Genomic DNA, 26,208 nt, shown 5'->3' on the forward strand with positions numbered 1-26,208 from the left:
CGACGAGACGTAGTCGTTTTACCTTTGGGGAAGATACGCCAAACCGAAGAGCACTACCGGGGCGATAATCTTCTTGCGGGAAGAGATTCATCTCGACTCGACTTTGTTTATACGTATAATTTATTTATACAGTGTATTTCAGTTGTATCAAATTATTTGAGTTGTAATTTCTCAAATTATTTACTTTGTAATATTTTCAATTATTTTGAGTCGTAATTTCTCAAAATATTTATTTTGTAATATCTCGATCGTGTACCCGGTTCTAACAATAACCACTTAAAAGTGAGTTTTTAGTATATTGCCGCTTTAATTAGTTCCTCTCGATAATTTTAATAGTTTATACTTGTTTTAATTTGTTTTTGTTATTGGCTCTAAAAAACAGTTGTTTTTGTTACTCTATTAAATTGTGTAGGCCCCACAAAAAGCCATGGTTGTTGTATGGTTCACGACACTGTATATTTCCCTCTTAGAAAAGACTAATAATACTTGCTAATTTTCGTTTTTACTCCTTTATTTATTTATTTTTTTGTATGGGCTATATTACCTTTTCTTTGCGATGAGGCTAGTGCGCAGCCGCTATCATAATAGGGTGACGAGCACAAAAAGTAGAAGAAAAAGATTATAGGCCACGGTTAGAAATGTAAACGATTCGAGTCAAAGCAAATATAATTGAATTTGATTGATAAAAAAATTATATATTCGAATTGATATTTAGATATCCTTATTTGTGTTATAAACTAGTGTTATAAACTAGAGAGAAATAAGAGAATAGAGAAGAAAATATGTATTGAGCGTCTTTAATATGAGGGCCAAAGGCCTCTATTTATACAAGTATGAAGCTAGAGTTTTAGGGAGATTTCTTGGTCAACACACATAAGATATATTTACAACGCTTCCCCTTGATTGACCAATCCCTAAAACAAAAAATGCTGCCTCATTAAAACCTTGCTAGGAAAACCCAATGGGACAAAACCTAGTCGAAGGAAAAAGAGTACAACTGCTTCCCCTGAACTTGAAATCATTGAATATCTTTGAGTCGACGCATGCCGATCTCGTGTACCAACTTTCTGAATATCGATGTTGGTAATGCCTTAGTGAATAAGTCCGTCAGATTATCACTTGAGCGAATTTGTTGAATGTCGATATCGCCATCCCTTTTGAAGGTCGTGTGTGTAGAAGAGCTTGAGAGAAATATGTTTCGTCTTATCACCTTTGATGTATCATTTCTTGAGTTGCGCGATGCAAGCAGCATTGTCTTCATATAAAACAATATGTTTGGCCTTTGATGAAGCTAACCCGCACGACTCTTGGATAAGACTCGTCACATTTCTCAATCATACACATTCTCGACTTGTTTCGTGGAATGCAATGATTTCAGAATGATTTGAAGATGTTGCAGTCAAGGTTTGCTTCACAGACTTTCATGATATAGTAGTTCCACCACATGTGAAAACATATCCAGTTTGTGACTTAGCTTCATGTGGATCGGATAAAAATCCTGCATCCGAATATCCCACTAGAGTATTATCAGAATTTTCTTGATAATATAATCAAATGTCAATGGTACCCTTTAGATAATGTAGAATGTGTTTAACACCATTCCAATGTCTCAAAGTGGGTGCAACGCTAAATCTTGCTAGAAGATTGACAACAAAAGTTATATATGGTCTACTATTATTAACCAGATAAGTCAACGCTCCAATTGCACTTAAATATGGTACTTCAGGACCAAGTATTATTTCACCCTCTTCAATTGGTCGAAATGGATATTTCTTAGTATCAAGAGATCTAACGACCATTGGTGATGCTAATGAATGTGCATTATCCATGTAAAAGCGTTTAACACTTTTTCTGTATATGTGGATTGATGGATAAACGTTCATCCACGGATACGTTTCATTTGCAAACCAAGACAAAACTTTGTTTTTTCCAAATCTTTTATCTTAAATTCTTTCTTTAAATATTTAGCAGCTTTATTGAGCTCTTCAGAGCCCCAATTTAAATTTAAATAATCAACATAAACTGCTATGATTGCAAATTCACTTTCGGTTTTCTTAATGAAAACACAAGGGCATATATCATTATTCTTGTATCCTTCTTTTAAGAGATACTCGCTCAGTCTATTGTACCACATACGCCCAGACTGTTTCAACACTTACAACGATTTTTGCATTTTAATTGAATTCATGCTTTTGGGTTTTGACTGCAATCCTTTAGGCATTTTAAATCCTTCGGGAATTTTTATTTATATGTCATTTTCTAATGACTCATATAGATAAGCAGTTACTACATCCATAAGGCGCATATCAAGCCTTTGTGACACAGCCAGACTAATCAAAATCTGAACGTAATAGCGTTCATTACGGGAGAGTATATTTCCTCATAATCAATTCCTGGTTTTTGTGAGAAACCTTGTGCTACGAGTTTTGCTCTATATCTCGTAACTTCATTTTTCTCGATTCTCTTTCTAACAAAGATCCACCTATATTCAACATGGATTTCAGATTCCGGAGTTAGGGCTATATATCCTAATATTTTCCGGTTATCACAGGAATTTAATTCTCTTTCTATAGCTTCTTTCCACTTTGACCAATCAAGTCTCTGTTTGCATTGAGCAATAGATCTATGTTCAGGATCTTGATATTTAAAACTTCAAGAGCTATATGAAAGGCAAATATATCATCAACGATGATATTTTCTCTCTCTAGTATCTGATTTGAATGTAAATAATTTATTGAGATCTCAATATTTTCAGATACTTGTAATTCTTCAGGAATTACATCGCTTCATTTGGTTGATTAGTCATTTTCGTCATTGCTTGGTTTCCGTCTTGCCTCTTGCTTTTTCTAGGCATAGAATCTTTGAAACCAACTGGTCGACCATATTTTTGACGAATTTTAGACTCATTTGCTGCCAAAGTTATTTGTTCTTCAAGAACATCAATTTTAGCTGGAGTATTTGCAGCATATATGAAAGGCAAATATATCATTACTTTTCTTGTAATCTTTTGCAAATGAATGATCTTTTCAATTTCTTGTTCACACTGATTTGTTCTATAATCAAAATGTGATAAGTTTTTTAGATTTCCTTATGCTTTTCTGGATGTAGATTTGTTCCTCCTAATGTTGGAAATGTCATTTCGTCAAAATAACAATCTGCAAAACGTGCAGTAAATAAATCACCTGTTAAAGGTTCTATATACCTTATAACCGAGGGTGAATCAAATCCAACATATATCCCAAGTGTTTGTTGGGGACCCATTTTTGTTCGTTGTGGGGGGGGGTGCAATTGGGACTTGAACCGCGCAACCAAAAGTTTGTAAGTGAGAAACATCAGGTTCTCGGCCAAAGATAATTTGCATTGGGGAGTATTCATGATTGGTTGATGGCCTTAGTCGAAGTAATGTTGCAAGTTGCAACATGTAATATGGCATGACCCCAAGCAGTAGTTGGGAGTTTTGATTTCATAAGTAATGGTCTAGCAATGATTTTAAGACGTTTAATAAACGATTGCGCTAAACCATTTTAAGTATGGACCTGAGCGATTGAATGTTCAATCTCAATTCCAATAGCCATACAATAGTTTTCAAATGCTTGAGACATAAACTCACTAGCATTATCAAGACGAATTCTTTTAATTGAATTGTCTGTGAATTGAGCTCTTAATTTTATGATTTGAGCAAGTAGTCTAGCAAATGTTGCATTTCTAGTAGAAAGCAAACATACATGTGACCATCTATAAAAGACATCAATTAATACCATAAAATATCGAAAAGGTCCACAAGGTGGATGTATAGGTTCATAAATGTCTCCTTTAATTCTTTTTAAGAAAGATGGAGATTCAGTATTATCCTTCGTATATGAAGGTCTAATGACTAACTTGCCTTGCGCACAAGCATCACATGAGAATTCATTTGTAGAAAGAACCTTTTGATTCTTATGTTTTGTCCATATGAATTATTGATTATTCAGCGCATTATAGTTGCTCCAGGATGTCCAAACCTTATCATGCCAAAGTTTAAAGCTTTTGTGTCATTGAACTTCACGTTCATGACATGGTTTGTCTGAATTGCTTTTATGAATGTATAATACATTCCAGAAGGTAGTGATGCTAATTTTTCTTTTGTCAGCTTATAGCTTGAAACAAAAGAATTTATGCAAAGATATTCATTTCTACCTTCCACACAATTGTCTCGATGTGGTATCCATTATTACGGACATTCTTGAAACTTAGTAAGTTCCTTTTGAACTTACTAGAGTGCAGGGCATTTTGCAATATCTAATTTAGTATCATTTGGCAAAATGATACAAGCTCTTCCGAAGCCTTCAATGATGTTTGATGCACCTGATATTGTGTTAACATTATCCTCAGGTAATGTCAACTTAAGGAAATACTTCTTGTTTTGAAGAATAATTTGTGTATTGGCACTATCACCAAGACAAATATCATAAGATTACATATGATGTTAGTGTATAGATGTTCATGCCTTGTTAAAAACCTCTCCGCAAAAACCTTATAGGAAAAATTCAGCAGAGGAAAAAAGTACAAGACATATATATTTACGCATATATTACACTACTTGCCTCGTTAAAAACCTTAACTAAGAAAACCTCGTAGGAAAAAACTTAGTAAGGGAAAAAGAGTACATCCATTCGGCTTTTAGGGCCGTTTGACCTTCACGGTCTAATTTTCAAGAGCATGTAATATATATTTCTCTTCAAGAGCATGTAATATTCTTTAGGAATATTACTTGTGCTACTTTAATAGCATCAATTTAAGATCTTGATTATTTAGAAACACTACTTGTGCTCAAGGTCTAATTTTCGAGAGCATGTAATATGAATTGCTCTTTAAAAGCATGTAATATTCTTTAGGAATATTACTTGTGCTATTTTAATAGCACCAAATTAAGATCTTGAATGTAATATTCTTCAGGAATAGTACTTGTGTTATTTAAATAACATCAATTAATTTTCAAGATTATTTTAAAAATATACGTTGTATATATATAATATACAAAGTATATATCCACTATGAATTAGAAATTTTTTTTCCAATACATGATAATATCAATAGTGATTCAAGTAGTAGAGCATCGAAGTTTACTGATTATATAAAATAATACGAAACAAGAATTGCCACGTAGTAGTAAATCATATTCAAGATTTTGTAGAATAAGATCCAATCAAATTTTGCACTCTTAACAAACAAAATAAATTAAAACCCAATTATATATGTTTGTCATCTCACCGAAAGGGTGCACAAAAATATTGAGATTAAATCTATTGGCATCATAAATCAAAACAAGATCACAAATATATTGTTAAACTAAGTACTCCATATATTACATGAATCATTAAACTAAGTTTCTTTCGCTTACTGACATTTTGTATTGTTAATATAATATCATAAATTGATACAAGCTTTTCCAAGTCATTTGTCATTCGTGCAATTATGCACAAAAATAAGGGATAATCATATATATTATCTAAATGTTTAATTGCTCAACAAGACATCTAATATTCTATGAAAATATTAATTATGTTATTTTAATAGCATCAAAATATAACCTTTAGGATTATTTGTATTTCTTCAAGAATAACGAAAATTATATCATTCGTAATAAACAAATACTCCCTCCGTCCACGAAATGAGTACCCATATTTTCTTTTTCGTCCGTCCACGAAATGAGTACCCATTTCCCTTTTTGGCAAGTGTGCCCCACACATCTCTTTAATTAATACACTCAAAAAGTGGGACCCTTATACTATTCACACTACACTCCATACATTTTGAAAACCCGTGCCGTCCACAAATGGGTACTCATTTCGTGGACGGAGGGAGTATAACATATTTGCATCAAACCACAAATATAAGAGGAATTTGCACAAATTTCAATAACAATCTCTTTTATGTAAAGCATATATGTTACCATGATTCCGTTTTCTGGTTATTTTCAAGCCAATTTATTGATATAATCTATATATCTATATATATATATATATATGAAACACCAGTTTTCTAACGTTAATATTTTCCCACCAAATCTTTTACAGTTTTTTTTTTCTCTCGAAATTTTAGGATGTTTGAATAAACGTGGGTTATTTTCAATGAATCACTTTTATGTCCTGCTTTTAAGCAGCCTCTATGTAGCACAATAGTTAACACAACAACAACTTCTCTGTCAAATCAAAAAAAAAACTTCTCTGTACCATCCACACGAAAGATAATCACCAAAATTACACATAAAATTAGGAAAATCAGTCAAATTATTCATTTTTTTCAAAAGCAATTTGTGTGAATCGAGTGGAGAGATGAAGAACTAGAAAGAAGGATAAAGAGCTTTAGAAAAAAGATGGATAAAGAAGGAGGTGGTGTCTGGGAAATGAACAGACGGCTAAGCCGGCGGTCGAAGTGGTTGATGTTGTTCGACCTGTCGTTGGCAGAGGGAGATGACAGCAGCGTTGGGACGGCGGTCGCACGTGCTGCTGGCTTTTCGGCCAGATTTGTTTGGGGAGAAGGTGGAGGGCAAAGACGACGGCTGCGTTGCGACGGTGAGCGATCGCCGGACTTGAAGGAGCAGGTGCAGGAGGAGGGTTTGTTGATTTGGGACTTGAGAGTAGAGAGAGATGAGGGAAACGAGTGAATAGGTTATTAGGCACTAATAAGAAGTTTCAAACATGTTGGGCTTTGCTTATTAGATTTGAAATATCGATTGGGGCTTCAAAAAAATCATCTTGAGCCTTTACTTAGTAATATGCATATATAACCACTGATTTATATATAAAAAATATCAAATTGTGTTACCATTATCATAATTCTAATCTTTTATCAGTTTAATTTTTATTATACAATACTCATTAAATTTAATGTAATAAATATTTTTGAGAGGGAAATTTGATATAATAATTATTGAGTTAATAATATCATTATTATACTCTATTTTGAATAATAAATATTCAAATTAATATATATGTTTCTTTCGTTATCTATTAATTTAATTCATAAATAATGACACTTTGATAATATATAATTTAAAATTTTAAAAATTATAATAAAATATGTCTCGATCCGTGCATCGCACGGGAGGGCATACTAGTTAAACATATTAAACAGTATAATATTCTAATACTTCAAAGTTTCTTTAGTCTAAATTTAGATGATTACTAAAATTATACGGATTGAAATTCAGATGAAAAGAAAATTAGTCGTACCTTATTAGAAAGACACGATTCTTTCCTAGGGCATACCTCCAATCTTTTTACGATCGAAGGAAGATGAGAGGACTAGAACTATCGTGCTGATAACGTGTTATAAACTAGAGAGAAATAGGAGAATAGAGAAGAAAATATGCATTGAGCGTCTTTACACTCTAAAATAGTATTTTTTTTCCTTAATTTTCGTGTCCAAATCAAATGAGCCATTATCAATGGTTCTATTTACATAATGATCAGGTTTTCCATCTCTTAATTTTTTAGAATTTTACTATGCGACTAATTTTAGTTCGGAAGGTGGAAGTTTCATAAACCTGGTGTAATAAGATTTTTCGTACAATACTAAATATACTTATATAAGTCATATTCCAATATCCATATTCAAAATTCATTTTTGATATAATATTTATAACTATAATGATGTTTGATTGTATCTATATCTAAGCATGAATATTGATCAAAAAAAAAAAATCTAAGCATGAATACCAACATGTCAAACAAATTATGCATTGTCAGGTAGATTCATTCAAGACTGCTAGATGATTTTTAGTTTACAAAAAAATATCTTTTGAAGGAAGTGTGAATAGATATATGGGTTTTGTCTATCTTTTACTTATTAAGGTTTTTTTAAATATTGGGGCTTATAAGAGTGAAAAAGGATCAATATAATTAATATTTTGAGTTCTGATTAATTATAAAGACTATCATAAGACGATAAAAATAAGAAATGAATAGAATTTCCCTTTCGATTGCTTTGCATATTGGATCTGAAGCTCCAAAAACTGAAGCCTGATCGATCAGGCCCACCTTAGTTGTCCCATTGGGCTATTCGGCACCAATAAGCCCACTTTGGTTTTGGTCACCATAGCCCAACAGAATGCAAATAAATGTTTTTAGTTTCTAATATCAGTAAAGACTCATACAAAAGAAAATAATACTAAAAATTATAGGCTCAAAAAATTGCTTCTCCTACAAAATGTACTATACTTTAGATTTACTGTAGTTGACTTGTAATGCCTCTGCTTATCCACGTCATAAAACAGTGAGGGAAAATACATTGTTTTAATTTAATTAATATTCCGTTATGAGTGATTTTTTCGGGTTGAAAAATAATATTGGCATTGAAAATAACAAGTAAATTCTTACATGTAAAAGATGACGTTTTGTATTTAAGGTAATATGGCATTGAAAATCATTTCTTAATTAAAATGCTCACAAAACTTGATTTATTAGGTTTGAATAATGTATTAAAGCCACAATATTCAGACTAAATTAGCGTATTTTCTAAAGAAAAAGTAGGAGTAATAATATTTTAAAGATGATTGGTGAGGAAAGGCAGTTGCACGTAGAAGCAGGAGAGTGCGTAACAGGGGATGATAGCCGTGGCAGTGAAAAGGAGCGGTAGTGTTAGTGTAGTTGCACGCACATCATCATCATCTCATTCTTCTCCCCCTCTCTCTGCGAGGGTTCTTTTTCTTTTCTTTTCCTTTTTTCTTCTCCCTTTCATTTCTCTCAATTTTTAATTCTTTTCCGCTTCTGGTCACCCCGATTTTTCTATTCCCATTTTTATTTCCCTTCTTTCTCCCGTTTATATATTTTTCTGCTGTTTGTACGGAAAAAAAGAAGGGATGCAGCAGCAGCAGCAAAGGTTGAAGCAGCAACAGCAGCAGCTAGCGCTGATGCAGCAGTCCCTTTACCATCCGGGTCTTCTCGCTCCTCCTCAGGTTTCTTTTCCTTTTCAGCTTTTTTTCATGGGTCTCAATTTTTTTCGCCGTTGTATGAAACACTTTTTCTGGATTTTCTCTTTTTCGAATTAGGAATTTTTCTTGGCTGCGTATTTTTTGCTTTGATTTCATGGACAAGAATGCCTTTTGTATATGTTTTTCTAATAATCAAGTTCAGGGGCTTTTTATTTTTTTTTTACCTTTGACTATGTACTGGACTTGTTGTCTTTCCTAATGCAGATGACATGTTTTAGACTAAGCTCTCATCTCTTAATTCCATTGTTGTGGGGAACTTTGATTTCGGTGTGGAAATGATATGATGAAATGTTTTATTACTATAGTTTGACTGAACCTGTTGGGTGGCTACTAAACAGAAAATGCAATGGATATTAAATTAATCTTGTTCTGCTGTTAGAGAAGATATTGCACACCAAAAGTTGGTAATTGATTTAGTAGTTTCTAATGTATGTATTTCTTTTTTCTCATGTGTCAGTTAGAGTGTTATTGATTATATATGTGATCTTGCTATTTTCGCCCGACTGTTACGAGTTGAGTGCTTCTTGATCTTTTCATATTTGATCATTGTGGGAGTCGTACAACTTACCGTATCGTGGTTTTGTGTAATTTTTTTTGCTTAAAACCTGAGTGGGTGTTGTTTTCTTGTGAATTGACATATGCCTTTTGGCACGATACTACTAAAAATATTTAGAATTCGAAATGGTTTGAAAAAAATCATGGATTCAAGATTTTCCGTATTTATGTTGGGTCAGGTAGGGGGGGTTGAATGCAGAAAGTATGACGACAAATTAAGTTGTAAGTGGAAATAAGGAAGGAAAAACACTCAAATTCTCACTATGATTACAAGTTCCAACTTATATAAAATACATGGACATTTACATACAGTCGTGTAAAAATACTCTCCCCCCCCTCTCACTCTCTCTCTCTCTCTCTCTCTCTCGTGTGCGTGTGTGTGTGTGTGGTAGGAGTACTACTTGAGCCCTGGACCTGCATTTATTTCTGTTTGGCAAAGCCAAAATGTTTCCTATGTTGGGTATAGTGGAACCATCACATTGCTGTTTTGCTACTGGTCCCCATGGGGGCCTGGGTGCAATAGTGTATTTATGGGTGGACAAATAATTTGATGAGGAAAGGAGCTTTGCCTCCACTAAACAGAACCTTTGGATTCTATTCATGTTCTAACAAAGGCCTTGTTGGCTTGTCTTATATTTAATTTGATCTATTACTAACTTTTTGATCAATATGCAGATAGAACCTATCTTGAGTGGGAATTTGCCTCCTGGATTTGACTCAAGCTCATGCCGCAGTGTGTGAGTCTTTATGACAAATTGACAATTTTACTTATTGCAATTACTCCATTTTGCTATTTAAAATTTCCATTTAATGTCCTAGTTTTTGCTACAATTCCTCCAGCTTCTGGATGTTGTACTTTAGTTTGGTGGTTATTGAGAGAGAAATAAAAGATGAGATTTGGTACTTCATATGTTTGAAGTGGTTCATCTTTTAATTTACTTTATTTCAAGTTATAATTTTGTTAGCAGAACTATCTCAGTGCATGTCATCAGTACAAAAAGCACCATAAGTTACTGAAACTAGTTTATAAAATTTAAAAATTTAGTCTCATCTATGTTGTTAACTGACTGTGACCAACAATCCATATCTTCTTAACTGTATTCTGATATCAATTATTCCTGTTTGGAATGATTGGAGAAATCTCCAGCTTCTCTATTAGAAAATTATGGAGAAAACACTGATCTGTACATATATGTATGAATTTTTATATGTTGTGTGTGCATGCACATATACATGTAAGCATTGCCTTGCGTACATACTCAAGAGACATCTGGTTGCATTTCCCAAATCTTCTCTTTTTATATGGACATTTGTTTGTTTAATCATCATCTTGTCGTAACAATTATATAAAAATAAAAACATTATGTTAATTGGACGAACTCACGAGAGCTTAGATGGAAGGACATTGTAATATGACTTTCTCTCCATTGAATACTAAAGCAACATTATTTTTTTTTCTGAAAATGGGCTGTATCAACTGAACAAGTGGTAGTAAGAACTTGTTAATAGAGATTAGGCGGTCGAATGTGAAAATCCAACTGAAGAAACGTTAACTGAGATTAGGCCTACAGAAATTTCTGTTCAGAATAGAATTCTCCAGAACATGACAAACCCTCTAGCCCTAATAACCTATTAATATGAGAATATGAGATGAATAAGTCACAAGGCCCAGGCCCAGGCCCACACCTTGGCCCACTACAAAAATACTCCAGCAACACAATTAATAATTAGCAACAGCTCATTTCCCACAAACATAAACCATATAACTTATAAGGAGATTTAGTAATTAGTGCTATCACTTGTGCGCCATAGTCCATGACACGTGTACTAGATTGTAGCTATGACTCTGTGGGTCACTTGGCAAACAAGGTTCTCAATCTTATACGAGAGCTCAAGTCCTACTCTAGATTGGCTATCTGCATTTTACTGTTTTATGGGTAATATCAGATTTTAATTTCTAATGTCTATATGTATATGCCATGATGTGATGTAGGTACGTTGGAAATATCCACCCTCAAGTTACTGAACCTCTTCTTCAGGAGGTTTTCTCAGGTACAGGTCCTCTTGAAGGTTGCAAGCTCATTCGGAAAGAAAAGGTGTGCTTCATTTCTTACTTGTTAACTTCATTTTGCTAGTGTGTGGACCCAGCATTTGATTCATATCCTAGAATAAGAGCTTGCTTTTCTTTCGCTTGGCATTAAGTGCTGCCTTAGCTTTTTGAAATATATACCTAATAAATATTTATGTTGTTGATATGCTTGGTAGTTTTGTTAGATATGCATTTTTAAGCAACCTTTGTAAAAACTTCAGGCCGTATTGCAAGACAAAATATTTTGTTGCTGATATACTCTTACAAGGAAGGAGTAGTATTAAATGTTAACCTCCATTAACTTCTAATGATATAATGAACTATTTTCTCATCTTAGCTAAATTACCATTATTTGATTGAATGATACGCATCATTACTAATTTACAATAAGTTCATTTATACTTTATCTGTGACATACTGACATTGTAAGTCTTCCTTAGGTGCTTATGTGATGATAAATTGATAAAGGAACACTTGGCTAGTGCTAAAGTATACCTTTCAATTAGAAATTAATACAATAGATTATTTTATCTGAAGGAAAATTTATTTCTGTCCACTCCCATTCTTATTTATTTGTACACTGTGATGCAGTCATCCTATGGTTTTGTGGATTACTTTGATCGTCGATCAGCTGCACTTGCCATCGTGACTCTTAATGGCAGGCATTTGTAAGTGGAACTCTGGCTAATTGTTGATATTTGATTAGTTTCTGGTTTGTCTAATAAATTTTACACAGGTTTGGACAGCCGATAAAAGTCAATTGGGCATATGCTAGTGCTCAGCGAGAAGACACATCAAGTATGTACTGTATTATCCACTTCTTGTTCTCTTTTATCATCACAATTTTGTGGGTTTAGCTAAGATATTTTATGCTGTTTATGAACTTGCTTTGCAGATCACTTCAACATTTTTGTTGGTGATCTTAGCCCGGAGGTTACTGATGCTACCTTATTTGCATGCTTCTCTGTATATCCTACTTGCTCGTAAGTCCAATTCCACTGCTCTTTTGTTCGAGTTATGCTTGCTTTTGAATGGTTACATCGGGAAGAAACTTAATCTCACCAACCTTTATGTTGATGCAGAGATGCAAGGGTAATGTGGGACCAGAAGACTGGACGCTCAAGGGGTTTTGGCTTCGTTTCTTTTCGCAGTCAGCAGGTCCACAAAAGTTTTCATTTGGCCCTCCTCTTTTTCTTCCATTTAATTCATGAATATGTTAGTTGATCATGCACCTTTGTGTGATTTCCAGGATGCTCAAAGTTCAATAAATGACTTGAATGGTGAGAATTCTATTCTCGTGTCATTTTATTCTGTTCTTTTTTCTTATGTGCGTGTATGCCCGTGAAAAAAGTAATAAGATGACCTCTTTTTTTCCTACTATGTTTGTCAACTTTTTCTTCTCTTTTTTTAGCATACAATTTGCACCCTATAAATGATTCACAAATATATATATATATACAGAGAGAGAGAGAGTGGATATCTTTTGTTAGAAATGAGAATACATGAATAAATCAATGAAATCCATGAACCCGACATGAACTAATCAACGTTACGAAACACATGAACAATGCATTGAACTAATGTCGCTTTCGTTTTTGTGTTATTGATTTGTTCATGTGGGGCTCATGGATTTGTTTGTGTGTAATTCTCACTGGATCTCTACCTTATGGCAGCGTTTACTTTGCATGATTGAGTATTTTTATCCTCAAGAGTAGGATTTCTCCAATCCCACCCTTTCAATGGGATATGAATCAAGCAAAACTAGCATAAATGATATAAATAATCAATGGGCTTGGGTTATCTTAAAATTTCAATCCATCTAAGTAAACAAATGCCCTACTATTTTTATCTATCAAAGTTAATCATTCAGAGTAAACACTCCCTATATATATACATATCCTCCATACATTTACGGAGTGTTTACTTTTCAAGATTTCTTAATTTAAGTTTGATTAGTCTTGGATAATCAATCTAGTGTTTACTTTTCAAGATTTCTTAATTTAAGGTTGATTAGTCTTGGATAATCAATCTAGTGTTTACTTGGAATGGATGGATACAGGATTAAAAAAAATTAATTTTTATAAGAAAATGAAATTTCAGTAATTTACATAAACACCCTTCTGAAATCAGGGCAAAATGGCTTAACCCTCCTCATCGCCAAGTTTTAGTTTGCGACTTCATTCATTCATTCATTCATTCTCTCTCTCTCTCTCTACATATATACATACATTATATTATATGCATGCGTGAGAGTTAAACCAAAATTTCATTCTTTTTTCTTTTCTTATTCTCCATTTCTGGTGAGACACATTCTAGTTTTGCCGCCATGGCCTGCTGGTGACGTGTTCTCTTTACCCTCAGCCGATCTGCTCTGTAACCAGCCCACCATGCTACTGTAATTCCAAATCAAAACCCAACAAGATTTACAGATTACCTTTTCTTATTTCGGCCGACCATAGCTATGGTTGGACTGCCAGTGGCCAACGCCGTGGCACAATATTCTGGAAAATACTGGGTGTGGGGGAGAAATTTGAGAGAGAGAAACTCTAATAGTGTTGTTAGAGAATGAAATAAGATTGAATTGGAGAAAGTTTTAGAGAGAGAAGGGTACAGATAGAGAAACAATTGCTATTAATAATAATCGTTGGACTTTGTTTAGTTAAGATTTTTGTTTTCTTTTGAGGTTTTTAATTGTAATTAAGAATTTGAAATTCTGTTTTTAAATCTTTTATTTATTCTTTGTCGAAACAAATATGAAAGAGTATGGAATATTTCAAGGTTATGATAGCCATTTCAGTTTTATTACTTGCTTGGATAAGAATACTCATACCATTTTGGGTTGGATTCATATCCTCTGAAAAATCCAAAATCTAAGAATTTAAAACGTGCTTTGCGATATCCCTCATTATAAATCCAGCAAAGTAAACAGTGGATTAGCCTGGATAAAATTAGTCAATCTAGCCTAATCATGCAATGTGCACACCCCCTTATACATTATATTTATGTCTTGAACAGTTTTAAACTAAATGACTAGGTTTGGTTGCTTGGGTGGAAGTCCAGTGAACTTTAGAGCCTGTTTGGTTTTCATTTCTAGAGTTAAATGCAGGTTCACTACATCTATTTCTGTTTTTAATTGCTTCTTAAGAGATGACCTTGAATTAGATGTTTTTGAAAACGAAGGGGTATTTATTTTGTGTTTTGAGTGGATATCCTGATAATTATTAGAAATTTGTACATGTGACATAGAAGTCTTGCAATTGTTGTTTTGTGTTGCTCAAGGTTGCAATACTGAAAACCAATTATGTGGACAAGTTCACATGTTTGGGGAATGCAACTGGGTGCTCATAATGATCTAATATGCTTCAAGTTTTGAGCTGCTATTGATGTGTCTTTCTCCTAATTAAATTTGCAGGGAAGTGGCTTGGAAGCAGACAAATTCGCTGCAATTGGGCGGCAAAAGGTGCTGGTCAAGGCGATGAGCAGCAGAATCCTGATTCAAAAAATGTTGTGGAACTAACAAATGGAGCATCTGGTTAGCTCCTTAAACTGATGTTAATTTTTTAAATTATTCATGACTCTAAATTCAAATTTTATAATTTTATGGAGTGTAATTTGTAAGTAGAGTTCCGTAGCTCATTTCTCATTTTCAAACCTTGAATCTTAGAAGTACTCCAAAATTGAATGGATGAGCCATGCTAGAAAGTGATAATCATTGGTTTTATTACATTGATTGCATTTTCAGATTCAAGACATGTTTTTGCAATACACTTGTCACTTCTAAGTTGCTCATAACTTGTGCAGATGATGGCCAAGAAAAACGGAATGAAGATGCTCCAGAGAATAATCCACAGTATACAACTGTTTATGTGGGAAATCTTGCTCCTGAAGTAAGTTAAAGTTCGGCAAATGTGCTATCTACCTTGTCCCATGATACCTCCCATGTTGGCATCCAGTTTGGCATCAACAAATTCTCTGAATATTCATAGATCTCGACTATGGGCAAACCATGAGCTTGGAATTACTGAGCTCATGCTTTTCAGTGTTGTTTTCATAGTTTTGGATTATCTGATGTTTTGCTTAAAAAGAAAACTCTCATTAGATTTTCATCACACTCCTTTAACCTTCAAAATTGTGCTGAGTTGGACCGTAACCAATGCATAAAGGATTGATGATTTTCTCGACGTTTTTAATAAATATGAATTTTCAATTGCATTCTCTCTTTTTTATAGTTTCTCTCGTCTGTGTCGGCGGTGGGGTTGATTTTTCTCATATTGCTGACACTCAACATATGCAGGTCACATCAGTTGATCTCCATCGCCATTTCCATGCACTTGGCGTTGGAGTGATTGAAGATGTCCGCATTCAGAGAGACAAAGGTTTTGGGTTCATACGGTACAGCAGCCATGCTGAAGCTGCCCGTGCTATCCAGATGGGAAATGCTCGCATTCTTTTTGGCAAGACAGTTAAGGTATGCTTCTTTTATTTCAGTTGGTTTACTATTTTTGGAAAGATGATTATTGAGTTAGTTGCATTCCGTGTACTTGCAATCTAAGATTGACAAATGCTCATCCTCTACCCTAGTTTTCTTTTTGGTGTTTACTTTTGCAACTTAATCTTAGTGCTTGCATATTTCGATTTCAACCCACTTTTGATAAGGCATTAGAAACTACCAACTTTTGATAAAAAAAAACATGTAGGAAATACCGACATTTACGTGAAGCGACAAAAAAACCCTTGGACATTGCTTTTTTCAGGCCTGCTGCTGTGTGTGCGCGTTTAAGATTATTATGCGGTTGCATGTGGGTTGTTTTCTAACGGATGAATGGTTATCTGTAGTGCTCGTGGGGTAGCAAGCCTACTCCACCTGGAACGAGCTCGACCCCTCTGCCTCCACCAGCAGTAACACACATGCCTGGTTTCACAGCTGCTGATCTGGCGGCCTACGAGCGACAGATTGCACTGAATAAACTAGGTGCGGCTCAAGCCCTGATGAATCCGCAGGCCCACCATCGTCTCAGTGGTGCTACCCAACAGATGTACGATGGAGGGTATTCGACCCAGCAACCCCTCTATTACCAGCAGTAACCCAGATTTAAATTTTTATTTGTTTTTCTAAACGTTACTGGTGCACCTTGTAGCTTGTATCCTAGTTTTTTCGGATTAGGTATATCATAATTCAACCTCTGTTTCCAACCCAAACAGAGATTCTTGGAAAATATTTTCCTATTTTTATGTTTTCATGCTTTTATTTTTCCAACTACAGAAAATATTCTATTTTTTAGTCTTTTATTTGCTCAGTTTTTTATGCAGCCGTTGCTGTAGGCCTACACTTTTTGTTACTTGATCAATTTTGTACCAATGAAGACGAGAAATTCACTTCACCATTTTTTGTGTTTGTTTGTAGCTTCCTAGTTGTAACTTTTTATTGGATACACAGTAGTCTCTGACTTAGAATACCAAATACGAAATTGGTTCAACAGCTATGTATTTTGAAAAAAAATACTTCCTCCGTCTCACTGTATTTGAGACTCTTTCTATTTTGGGCGTCCCACTGTAAGTGAGACTCTTTTATTTTTTGGGTAAAAGTTTTCCCCTTTAAACACCTTCTCACTTTTTCACCTACACACAAAATACACTTTTCTTAATTTCCGTGCTAAAAAAAAGGTCTCACTTACAGTGGGACGGAGGGAGTATATACTACTACACTACTACTCACTTTTATAAAAATGGTTATAAAAATACTTGCATAAATTCTTAAACTATGTACTTATTTTAGTTTTTAAATAATTTTAATTCACAAAGTTGATTTGATTTGAAGTCTAGAAATCAGCAAAAGTAAAAGAGTACAAACATTTCAGAATCTCAGATGTTGATTTTTCAAATTTTAATCTGACAACCCATTTAAAGTTAATTTTTAAAGATGCACGCTCGTCACCAATATTAGTAGGGTCAAAATTTAAAATAATGTATAAGATGAAGTATAAAGAGAGATATAACATAAGGGTATGAATGATATTTCACTAAGAAGTGAGTATTTTTCATAGATATTTTATAAGGGTGGGTAAATTTGATAGATATATTATGGAAGTGGGTATTAAAAATATTTAACCCATATTAGTATACACATCCCATTCTTCAATTCCTTTTGATATTCCATTGACATAGATCCAAATTATAGCATAAATATAATCTAATACTTTTTTATTTAATCTATTATAAACATATTTAAATTGATTGCATACATATATAATCTAAAATCTAGCATAAATACAATTAAAATTCTAGCATCCAATAAAATGGTATGTCAGAACAAGGCAACATTTTTCGCGTGATTAAATGTCATCCAATCAATATCCTAAATAGCGACAAATTTTGGGTATATGTCATCGGAAAAAGTTAGAATTTGCCCAAAAAATCTTTAACGCACACACATGCAAAGCACAAAATTTGAAGTCCTAAAACTCTATTGTTCCTAGTAACAGAGATCAAAAGTGAGATAATATTATTTTTTAGCACTTTTCCAAAAAAATATTTCATTTTAACATACGCAACACATAATAAGATATTATACATAGTGGCACTAGAAAATATTTTTTCTTAATAAAACAATTACTCATAACTTATAGTAGTAAGATGAAAGGGAAAGGGAGAAAAAAGCTTAAAGGCGCATAGTCACTGAGTTGGTCGCTCCCCTCGGCGCCTAGCGGCCATACATCATATTTTAATCTTTGGTATTAATTGTTTTTGTTTTTCTATGAAGAAAAGGAATATATTATTTTAAATATTTGGTATTAAATGTTGAAAGGGGAAAAAGTCGTCACATACCACCTAAAACCAAATAGAAAAAATAAAAATAAAAAAAGTTGTCAATTTCTACGGAGATGGCCCCATATATTCTTCTTGTGTCCTAAAATAATGAAATAAAGGCACACAATAAAAAGACTATTGAGTTCTATCAAACGAATACATATATTATACTCCCTTCCACAAAAAAATACTTTTATTAAGGGACGAATATAAATTTTAATAAAAATGATTATTGTATTGTGAGTGAAAAAAGAATTCACTTAAAAAATAGTGTTTATATAGTACTCCTCCCTCCGTCCCAACTTTTAGTATCCAACTTTCTTTTTTAGCCGTATCACATTTTGGTATCCATTTCTATTTTTGGTAAAAGTAGGTGGGGTCTTTACTCTACTTTAATTATTTTAACTCTCACATAAAATATGAGACCCTTATTCCACTCACAACACATCAATCACTTTATTAAAACTCGTGCCGTTCTCAACTAGATACCAAAAGCCAGGACAGAGGGAGTAATAATTAATTGTATTGTGAGTGGAGACATTCTAAACGATTCTAAAATTATAAAAATAAACGAGTATTTTTTATGGACGGATCACAGATGGAGTAATTATACATCTAATAAGGTGTGAATTGATATTAGTATACAAAAAATGTTGTAATTTAAAAATATACCATAATATACTCTCTCCGTCCCATTAATAATGATTCACTTTTCTTTTTAGTCTGTCTCATTGATAATGACATGTTCCATAAAAGTAAACCACTTTTTCTCACAAAAAATTATGGGCTCCACCACTTTCTATCACTTTTACCTTTAAATCACTTTTCTTCTTAATAACCGTGTGCAAAAGTGATGATCCACTAGCAATGGGACAGAGGGAGTATAAACCAAACCAGTAGAATAACAACCCCTTTTCTTGTCCATTAACGTCCACAGAGATGTACTCTATCCTAGTTTTAGTTCGAATTGCTTCACAATCATCAATTCACGCTTTCAAAAGTTGGAATCATGGTAAAATATTGGGAGATCAATTACAATCCGTGGATGAATCCATCTTCTTCTTCTTTTTCTTTTTTTGGGAGAAGTAGCAATTTAGCCTCTATCATAGACATTCATATGACGTCTGTCACCCTATATTCAAGATTCGGTCAATTAGACCTTCTTCTATATTTCGATTTGGGTGCAATTACGCCTTTCCATCTAACAGCGATCTGACGACATTAGATGGCATGTTGCCGTTAGACAGAGAGACTTATTGCACTTAAATTGGAACATAGGGAGCCTAATGACACTGTTTGCAAAAAAAATTTTATTGCAATTCACCTCCACTTTCTCTGCATCGTTGGAATTTAAGAAGAGATGGATGAGATCGGCTGGCGGCTCACACAAGCAAACATAATCTAAAATCACCTTGATATCACCAAACATAAGACAAACCATTCGTACACATGCACACAAGCAAAATCAACAAATTTTAAAATCTTATCAAAACAAATATACAAGCAAAAAAGGCGTAAGATATTCAATCTGGTTGAGTTTGGTCTCGAGCTGCGCGTGATTCCTACGACAATGGCGACCTGGCGTGTTGAAGATAAAGAGCAAATTGCGATAGGTCTGATATAATAATGAAGTTCAATTAATCTGAGTTAAAGTTTGGCGAGATTTATAGTGTTAATTAGCATAGTTTTGAGTTTGCGAGTAAATAAATTAGACCCAAATTTTTTTACAGATTATAACAGTTTTTCACTTAACCATTTCAACCACTAAGGGGTTGTTTGGTTTGAGAAAGTGAAATGATTTTTTTTTCTATAAATGAATTTTTCTGAGTGTTAACCTGGTCGGAGGATGGCAAACTCACGGTGCCCCTCGTCAGAGACCAACAACTTTGCCATACCTTCCCAGTCGATAATCTTTCCCAGTCAATCAAAAGTTTGCTTCGCTGTTGGCTAAAGTTGTGCATGTGTCTTCCGTCCCTTCTGATCTCTTCCCTCCCCTCTTAAATTCCGACGACGTAGAGAGAGATGAGATGTAGTGCAATTAGAAATAAATAAAAAATTACAAACGACGTCATTAAGCCCCCATGTTCCAATTCGGGTGCAATTAAGCCTCTATGTCTAACGGCGTCTGGTCGCCGTTAGACGGAGGGACTTAACTGCACCCAAATTGAAACGTGTGGATCTAATCGAATCTTGAGTATATGATATCAAACGCTATAGGGGTGTCTATGGTAGGGGCTAAATTGCTATTTTTCTTTTTTCTTTTCAAAACTTTTATAGCTAAAATGTACATAATTAATTAAATGAAGTGTAAAACAATTAAAATCTTTATTTAAAAATTTTGTGAAACTAAGCCAATTTCATTTATCCTAAAGAATCTTGTGAAATGTTATAATTAAAATAATTGAGTGGGGGTTATTCATATGAAAGGAATCTAAACCGCCGAATTCAAAATTTAAACTACAAGCCCATTGGAAATCACTAATTTATTATAATTTTTAATTATATTTTCTTCAATTTTAATTTATTATGCTTTAATATTATAAAAAGATATTCCCTCCATCCCACTCCAATAGGCTCATTTTTCTTATTGGGTAAAAAAGTTGTACTTAATTGGTGTGGGCCACACACACCACTTTACTACCACTTTCCTGCTAAAAAAGTATGTTTTCTTAATTTCCTTGCCCAAAAGAAGTGAGTCTATTGGAGTGGGACGGATGAAGTAATTAACAGGGGTTCACTCGTCCAATTAGAGTTTATAATTATTTTTTTTATATTTATTTGAATTAATAATTGATTATTTGGATTCATTAATTCAAAGTTAGGGTATATAATTTTTTAAAATTTCAATTTTTAGTTATAAATATTAATTAGAGTTTATAATATAATAATATTTTTTATTTTTATAAAAAATAATTATAAGATAGATAAATTAAGAGCGGTACACAATGGTACACACAAAATAGTGGGACAGGTGATCCCATCTAATTGGAAATTGATGGTTCCACCTGCAACTGCAATTTTCTTCTCTATTTTTAAAGATGATCAATAATAATATCATTTATCTTGAGAGGACTCAAATCCTAATTTAATGGTTAGAAAAGAAACATCTTATCAACTAAGAGGGTGTTTGGCTAAGTTTATTTTAAAATGTTTATAAACTCTTATAACTTAAGATGAAAAAATAAGTTGAGAGAGATGAACTTAATTTTTAGAAAGCTTATAATTTTTTAGAGCTTATAAGCTTCTGAATAATTTATAAACTATTTTAACAAAGTTTTTAAGCTCACCCAAACACCCTCTAAGTTTCATTTCGTTGTCTTATAACTGACAATTCACGGTTCGTTAGGTCCACATATACAAATCTAAGAACTCAAAATATTTTGTAACTATTAGTATTAGACTTTTCAACAAAGAATAGCATCATCTTAATTTAATCCTGTGGTACCACCTGCTATATTCCATTTTGGGATATTTGTTAATTTAATTACAGTTTTTTTCCCATCTATTCCCTTGTGGTGCTTGTTGTGGGGTGGTGATGTTTAAAGCTGCATAAGCCTGAAGCTGGTGATGATATCATTGCTTTCTTTGCCAATCTTCTCCTGATCAATTTATGCTCATATATTAACATCACCATATTAATAACAATAAAGTTTATATTCCCTCCGTCCACGGAAAAGAGTCTACTTACCTCTTTTTTTTTCTCCATAAAAAGAGTCTTATTTAACTTTTTGAACAAATCACGTCATATATTTTCTCTTACATTTAACTATATACTTTTATTCCATTTTTTAACTAAAAATGTACTTTTATTATACTTTTTTATACTAATATTACCCCCACAAATTGTACATTTATCACACTTACATCCACTTTGACGACTTTCTTAAAACTCGTGCCGAACCTCAAATGAAACTTTTTTTCGTGAACGAGGGAGCATATTATATTTCTGCTGCCACAATTTTCTGAATCCGAATTCGAATTTGAAAGTTAATTTTAACTTTGAGACATATACATATAGTGAAGCAAAATTTGTGATATATGTAGAAGAAAAGATGGCAAAAAGGCAGCTCCATTAATTGATGAGCTGTTTCTCATATGTATGAACGTGTTACATTCCGCAGTGTTTATATATATATATATATATATGATAGTATATGACACATACATATATATATATGTACTCTAGCAATACTTATTGACGGTGTCAGAAATCTATATAGCCAGAATCCCGGCGGTGAACATCTGGCCGTTACCGTACGGCGAGCCTGCAACTTCCGCCGCCGCCGCGGGCTTCGACGCTTCCGCGCTGCACTTTTCCTTCCGCTCATCCATCACCATCTGCGTATACCTGCAATCTGCGCTGCAGAATGCTTTCTCTCCCCTGCAATGTCCAAATCACAGACTTAATGAATAAACCTAATCACAACTCACAACGCTTTTCAATCAGTTTTTAGGAGCGATGATCGGAATTGTTTCAATTACCTGTACATGTATATGTCTTTGCCGTGGAGTTTCTTCTGGCACAAATCGCACGAGCTTAGAAAATCCGGCGTCGGAACGCCGCCAGTATCCACACCTCTCGCCGGAGATATGTGGAAGACGGCGGCGCGATTGCTCTTCTTACCGTTTTGTATTCTGAAAGGAGCTCTTTCATCTCCTTTCCTACCTCCTTCCGCCGCCGCATCGGAGTACACCTTCGTGTAAGACTTGTTCGGGCCGTGACACGTCACTATCGTGTACTCCTCCAAACTATCCATCTGCATCTCCTCCGCCTCTCTCCTACTCCTACAACAATTCTTCGGAGAATTCACCGGAATCGGACTCGATCGCGTCAAATTCCGGCCGAACAACGCCGGAATACCATCCCTACCAGCGCCGGATTTCTCGAGAGCCGCCACTATCCCTAACCCCACGGCGCCGAGATCCAGGCTCTTGAGCCCCCTCGGAGACTGAATCTGACTCCTCGGGCTTCCGGCGCCGGAACACAAAGATCCGGTGAGAATCTCGATCACCGGCTTCGACGTCTTCCCTAACATGACTAGAAATAATATTCTCCGATTAAATGATATGATTAATTTGATGGAGGGAGAGTTTTGGAGGCTTGCTCTTGAGCTCTCCCTTTTTATGGAGCTTCCTCAATTGTGATTGTTCGATTGATGGAGTTGTTAGACTAAGCCCATGGTTTGGTTTGAAATGCGGAGTTATATACTAATTGCATGATTAATTTTTACTATATTTTTTGAATATTTTCTCTTGGAACACAATCACTAAGGCTGAATTATTGAACCGCTTTATTCTATATTATTTAATCGGATTCCAAAGTATATTTTTTTCCAAGATGTCACTTGTCAGTGGACAATATTTTAAGAGACGTCTCTGTCCCATGATTGGGAACCAATCGACGGACCGGGCCCACGTCGCCGTTTTCTGACTCAGCTCCAGATTCCGGCGACGTGACCTCGCCGGCGGCGAGCACGTGGCGTTCCGTGAGAGGTGTTGGCATTATTACTAAGTCCAACCGGCGGGGCCCGCTCCTCTCATTTATTTATTTATTTATCTTTTCCGTTGGGGATTTTGGACTATTGTAGTAAAGCCCACTTGCAGTGGGGCCCGTTGGGCCCGGAGAGTGATGTATTTTGTATGGTGCCGCTGAATTCACACTCGCTGTTGAGCTGTTGCGTGTGGAGTGACGGATCTACCCCTGGTTTTTCTTTTTACCAAATCCGACCTACTCTTTACAAGATATTATTCTTTTGCCTAAAAGGCAAAGATGAGGGCAGATCTTTATTTATTTTTAACACCAAAATAATTGCGAGAATATATCGCAATGATTTTCAACACCTTTCTTCTCCACACATTTCTTTTCTCTTCATTTTTTTTTATTACTCAATCGAAAAGTAATTACTTAATTTCTTCGTCCAGCTTTTAGCATAATAACTTTGCTCATTCTTTTATAGGGATTTGATTCATTCATTGAGCTTCCAAAACTTTACTAGAAAGCCAAAGTATGCTCCCGTTTCTACAATTCATTCATTATTTCTTTTATGTTTTTTAAATAATTACAAGTTACATTCCAGAGTTGGACCTTGCTATGAATTAAATTTAAATGATTGAATAATTGAGTCGGGAGTTGGAGTTACTAAATTCAACATTTATAGTGATTCGTGTTGCACTTTCGAACCTTGTGATGAAATTACAAAAGGAAAAGATGGGTTCCAAAGCACCTGAATTAATTTTAAATTTTGATATTAAATGAATATCTGAGCCTTAACTTCGAATCTATGAAAAAAAAGGGTTAAATTGCAATGCATTAAAGTATTGTATTAAAACCTTATAAAGATTTACATTTACAACAGAGTCGGTAAATTTAAGATTTATATCCAAGATTCATCCAATTAATATGTTCATAAGTTGCAAGTGAAAGCACTTCTAATATGGGTTAGGCAAAAATTTGTGAGGGCAGAATTTGACTTAAAAGTCTTCATTTTAACCAATAAGCAATATTATGGATAGTCATTAAGAAAGTTCAGTTATGTATTTCATGATCAATAAATCTATTAATAGCTATAAACTAGTCAAATAGGAGAAAAATTATTCATTTAATTTATTTTTCAGATAAAAAAATATTTATCTATATTACTGTATAAAAAATAGCTACAATATGGATAATGCAATAAAATAATTAAATCCTTTTTTATTTTGAATAAATAAATTAAATGAATAATTTTTTTTCCCTATTTAACTAATTTATGGCTAGTCACAATGTAGTTGTGTAACATCACTTTTTGGTGAGCGGAGACGTTATCCCATAATGTTGAGTGAGTGAATAATGCGTACATTAATGACAACATATGTAAATATATGAGAAATTTAGAGTTGATAATTAGAAGGTTTGTATCTAAATAAAAAGTAAGAAATGAAAAAATAAAATAGAAAAATGTTTTACGAAGAAAGGAAGTATTTTAGTAGCTCTGTAATGGTCATTGGTCGACGTTGACTATTGAGTGATAACATCATTTTCGCGACATTAAAAGAAAGATATTATCGTTTAACAAAATGGACTATTCACCGTAATTAAAGCGTTGTGGAGTAAAAAACACGTTGCAGGGAAGCCTGTACAAGTCTTTCTAATTTGTCTCAAGGCAAAATAGACAAGTAAATACAAACTCTAAAATTTTACCAACAGATTCTATACAAGTGTATTTTCTTTTATTTATTTATTTAAAATATATATATATGTGGGTAATGATTGTTGGAGTGGCATGATTTGATTTGATTGAATGCGGTGGTCCCCACCGGAAATAGAGTATAGTCTATCGCCCGTTGTTCTCTCCTTTACCAGCAATCAGAATCAACGGTCCTCCTGTGCTTGTCAATCTTGGGCCCCACCACACGCCAGCTCCAGACTCCCACGCGTTAGGTCACTATTCTTTTTTTAGTTTAGAAGTCCCCTTACTCTTCTTTTATTACTCTCCGCCCCCATTGATTCTCGTATTTATCTCTTTGGAACCTTTTCTCTTTTTCTTTTTCAATAAATCTATGCAGCCACATTGTGGCCATCCACAATTTAATTTAATAGAGAAAATTTTAATTAATTTAATTTACTTTTTAAAATAAAAATAGCATTTAGTTGTTTTATTGTAGTATCTATATTGTAGTTATTTTTTTGTAATTTTTTGCATTTTTTATTTTAATTTATTTTTTAATAAAAAATAAAAAAATTACAAAAAATCATAAAAAAAATTCACAATATAAAGAATACAATCAAAATACCTAAATCTTA

General features: G+C 33.9%; 2 protein-coding genes across 2 annotated transcripts; one reads left to right on the top strand and one right to left on the bottom strand.

The window, feature by feature from the left end:
- The first annotated feature begins 8,622 nt into the window (after positions 1 to 8,622).
- On the top strand, positions 8,623 to 16,999 carry LOC130987854 (oligouridylate-binding protein 1-like). Its single transcript, XM_057911562.1, has 12 exons — positions 8,623 to 8,938; positions 10,205 to 10,266; positions 11,523 to 11,625; positions 12,210 to 12,286; positions 12,355 to 12,416; positions 12,514 to 12,601; positions 12,701 to 12,776; positions 12,868 to 12,898; positions 15,031 to 15,150; positions 15,420 to 15,505; positions 15,913 to 16,086; positions 16,455 to 16,999. Exons 1-12 carry the CDS (start codon positions 8,843 to 8,845, stop codon positions 16,701 to 16,703), a joined length of 1,224 nt encoding a protein of 407 aa, XP_057767545.1. The 5' UTR covers positions 8,623 to 8,842; the 3' UTR covers positions 16,704 to 16,999.
- Positions 17,000 to 22,478: 5,479 nt separating this feature from the next.
- LOC130987864 (FCS-Like Zinc finger 14-like) lies at positions 22,479 to 23,713 on the bottom strand. The gene is made up of 2 exons (XM_057911573.1): positions 22,908 to 23,713; positions 22,479 to 22,806 (listed from the first exon to the last, which is right to left on the bottom strand). The coding sequence occupies exons 1-2, from the start codon at positions 23,459 to 23,461 to the stop codon at positions 22,638 to 22,640; spliced, it is 723 nt and encodes a 240-aa protein (XP_057767556.1). The 5' UTR covers positions 23,462 to 23,713; the 3' UTR covers positions 22,479 to 22,637.
- Between the last annotated feature and the right edge of the window lie 2,495 nt (positions 23,714 to 26,208).

Source organism: Salvia miltiorrhiza, chromosome 1 (assembly GCF_028751815.1).
Source record: "Salvia miltiorrhiza cultivar Shanhuang (shh) chromosome 1, IMPLAD_Smil_shh, whole genome shotgun sequence".
In the NCBI taxonomy this organism is placed as follows: domain Eukaryota; kingdom Viridiplantae; phylum Streptophyta; class Magnoliopsida; order Lamiales; family Lamiaceae; genus Salvia; species Salvia miltiorrhiza.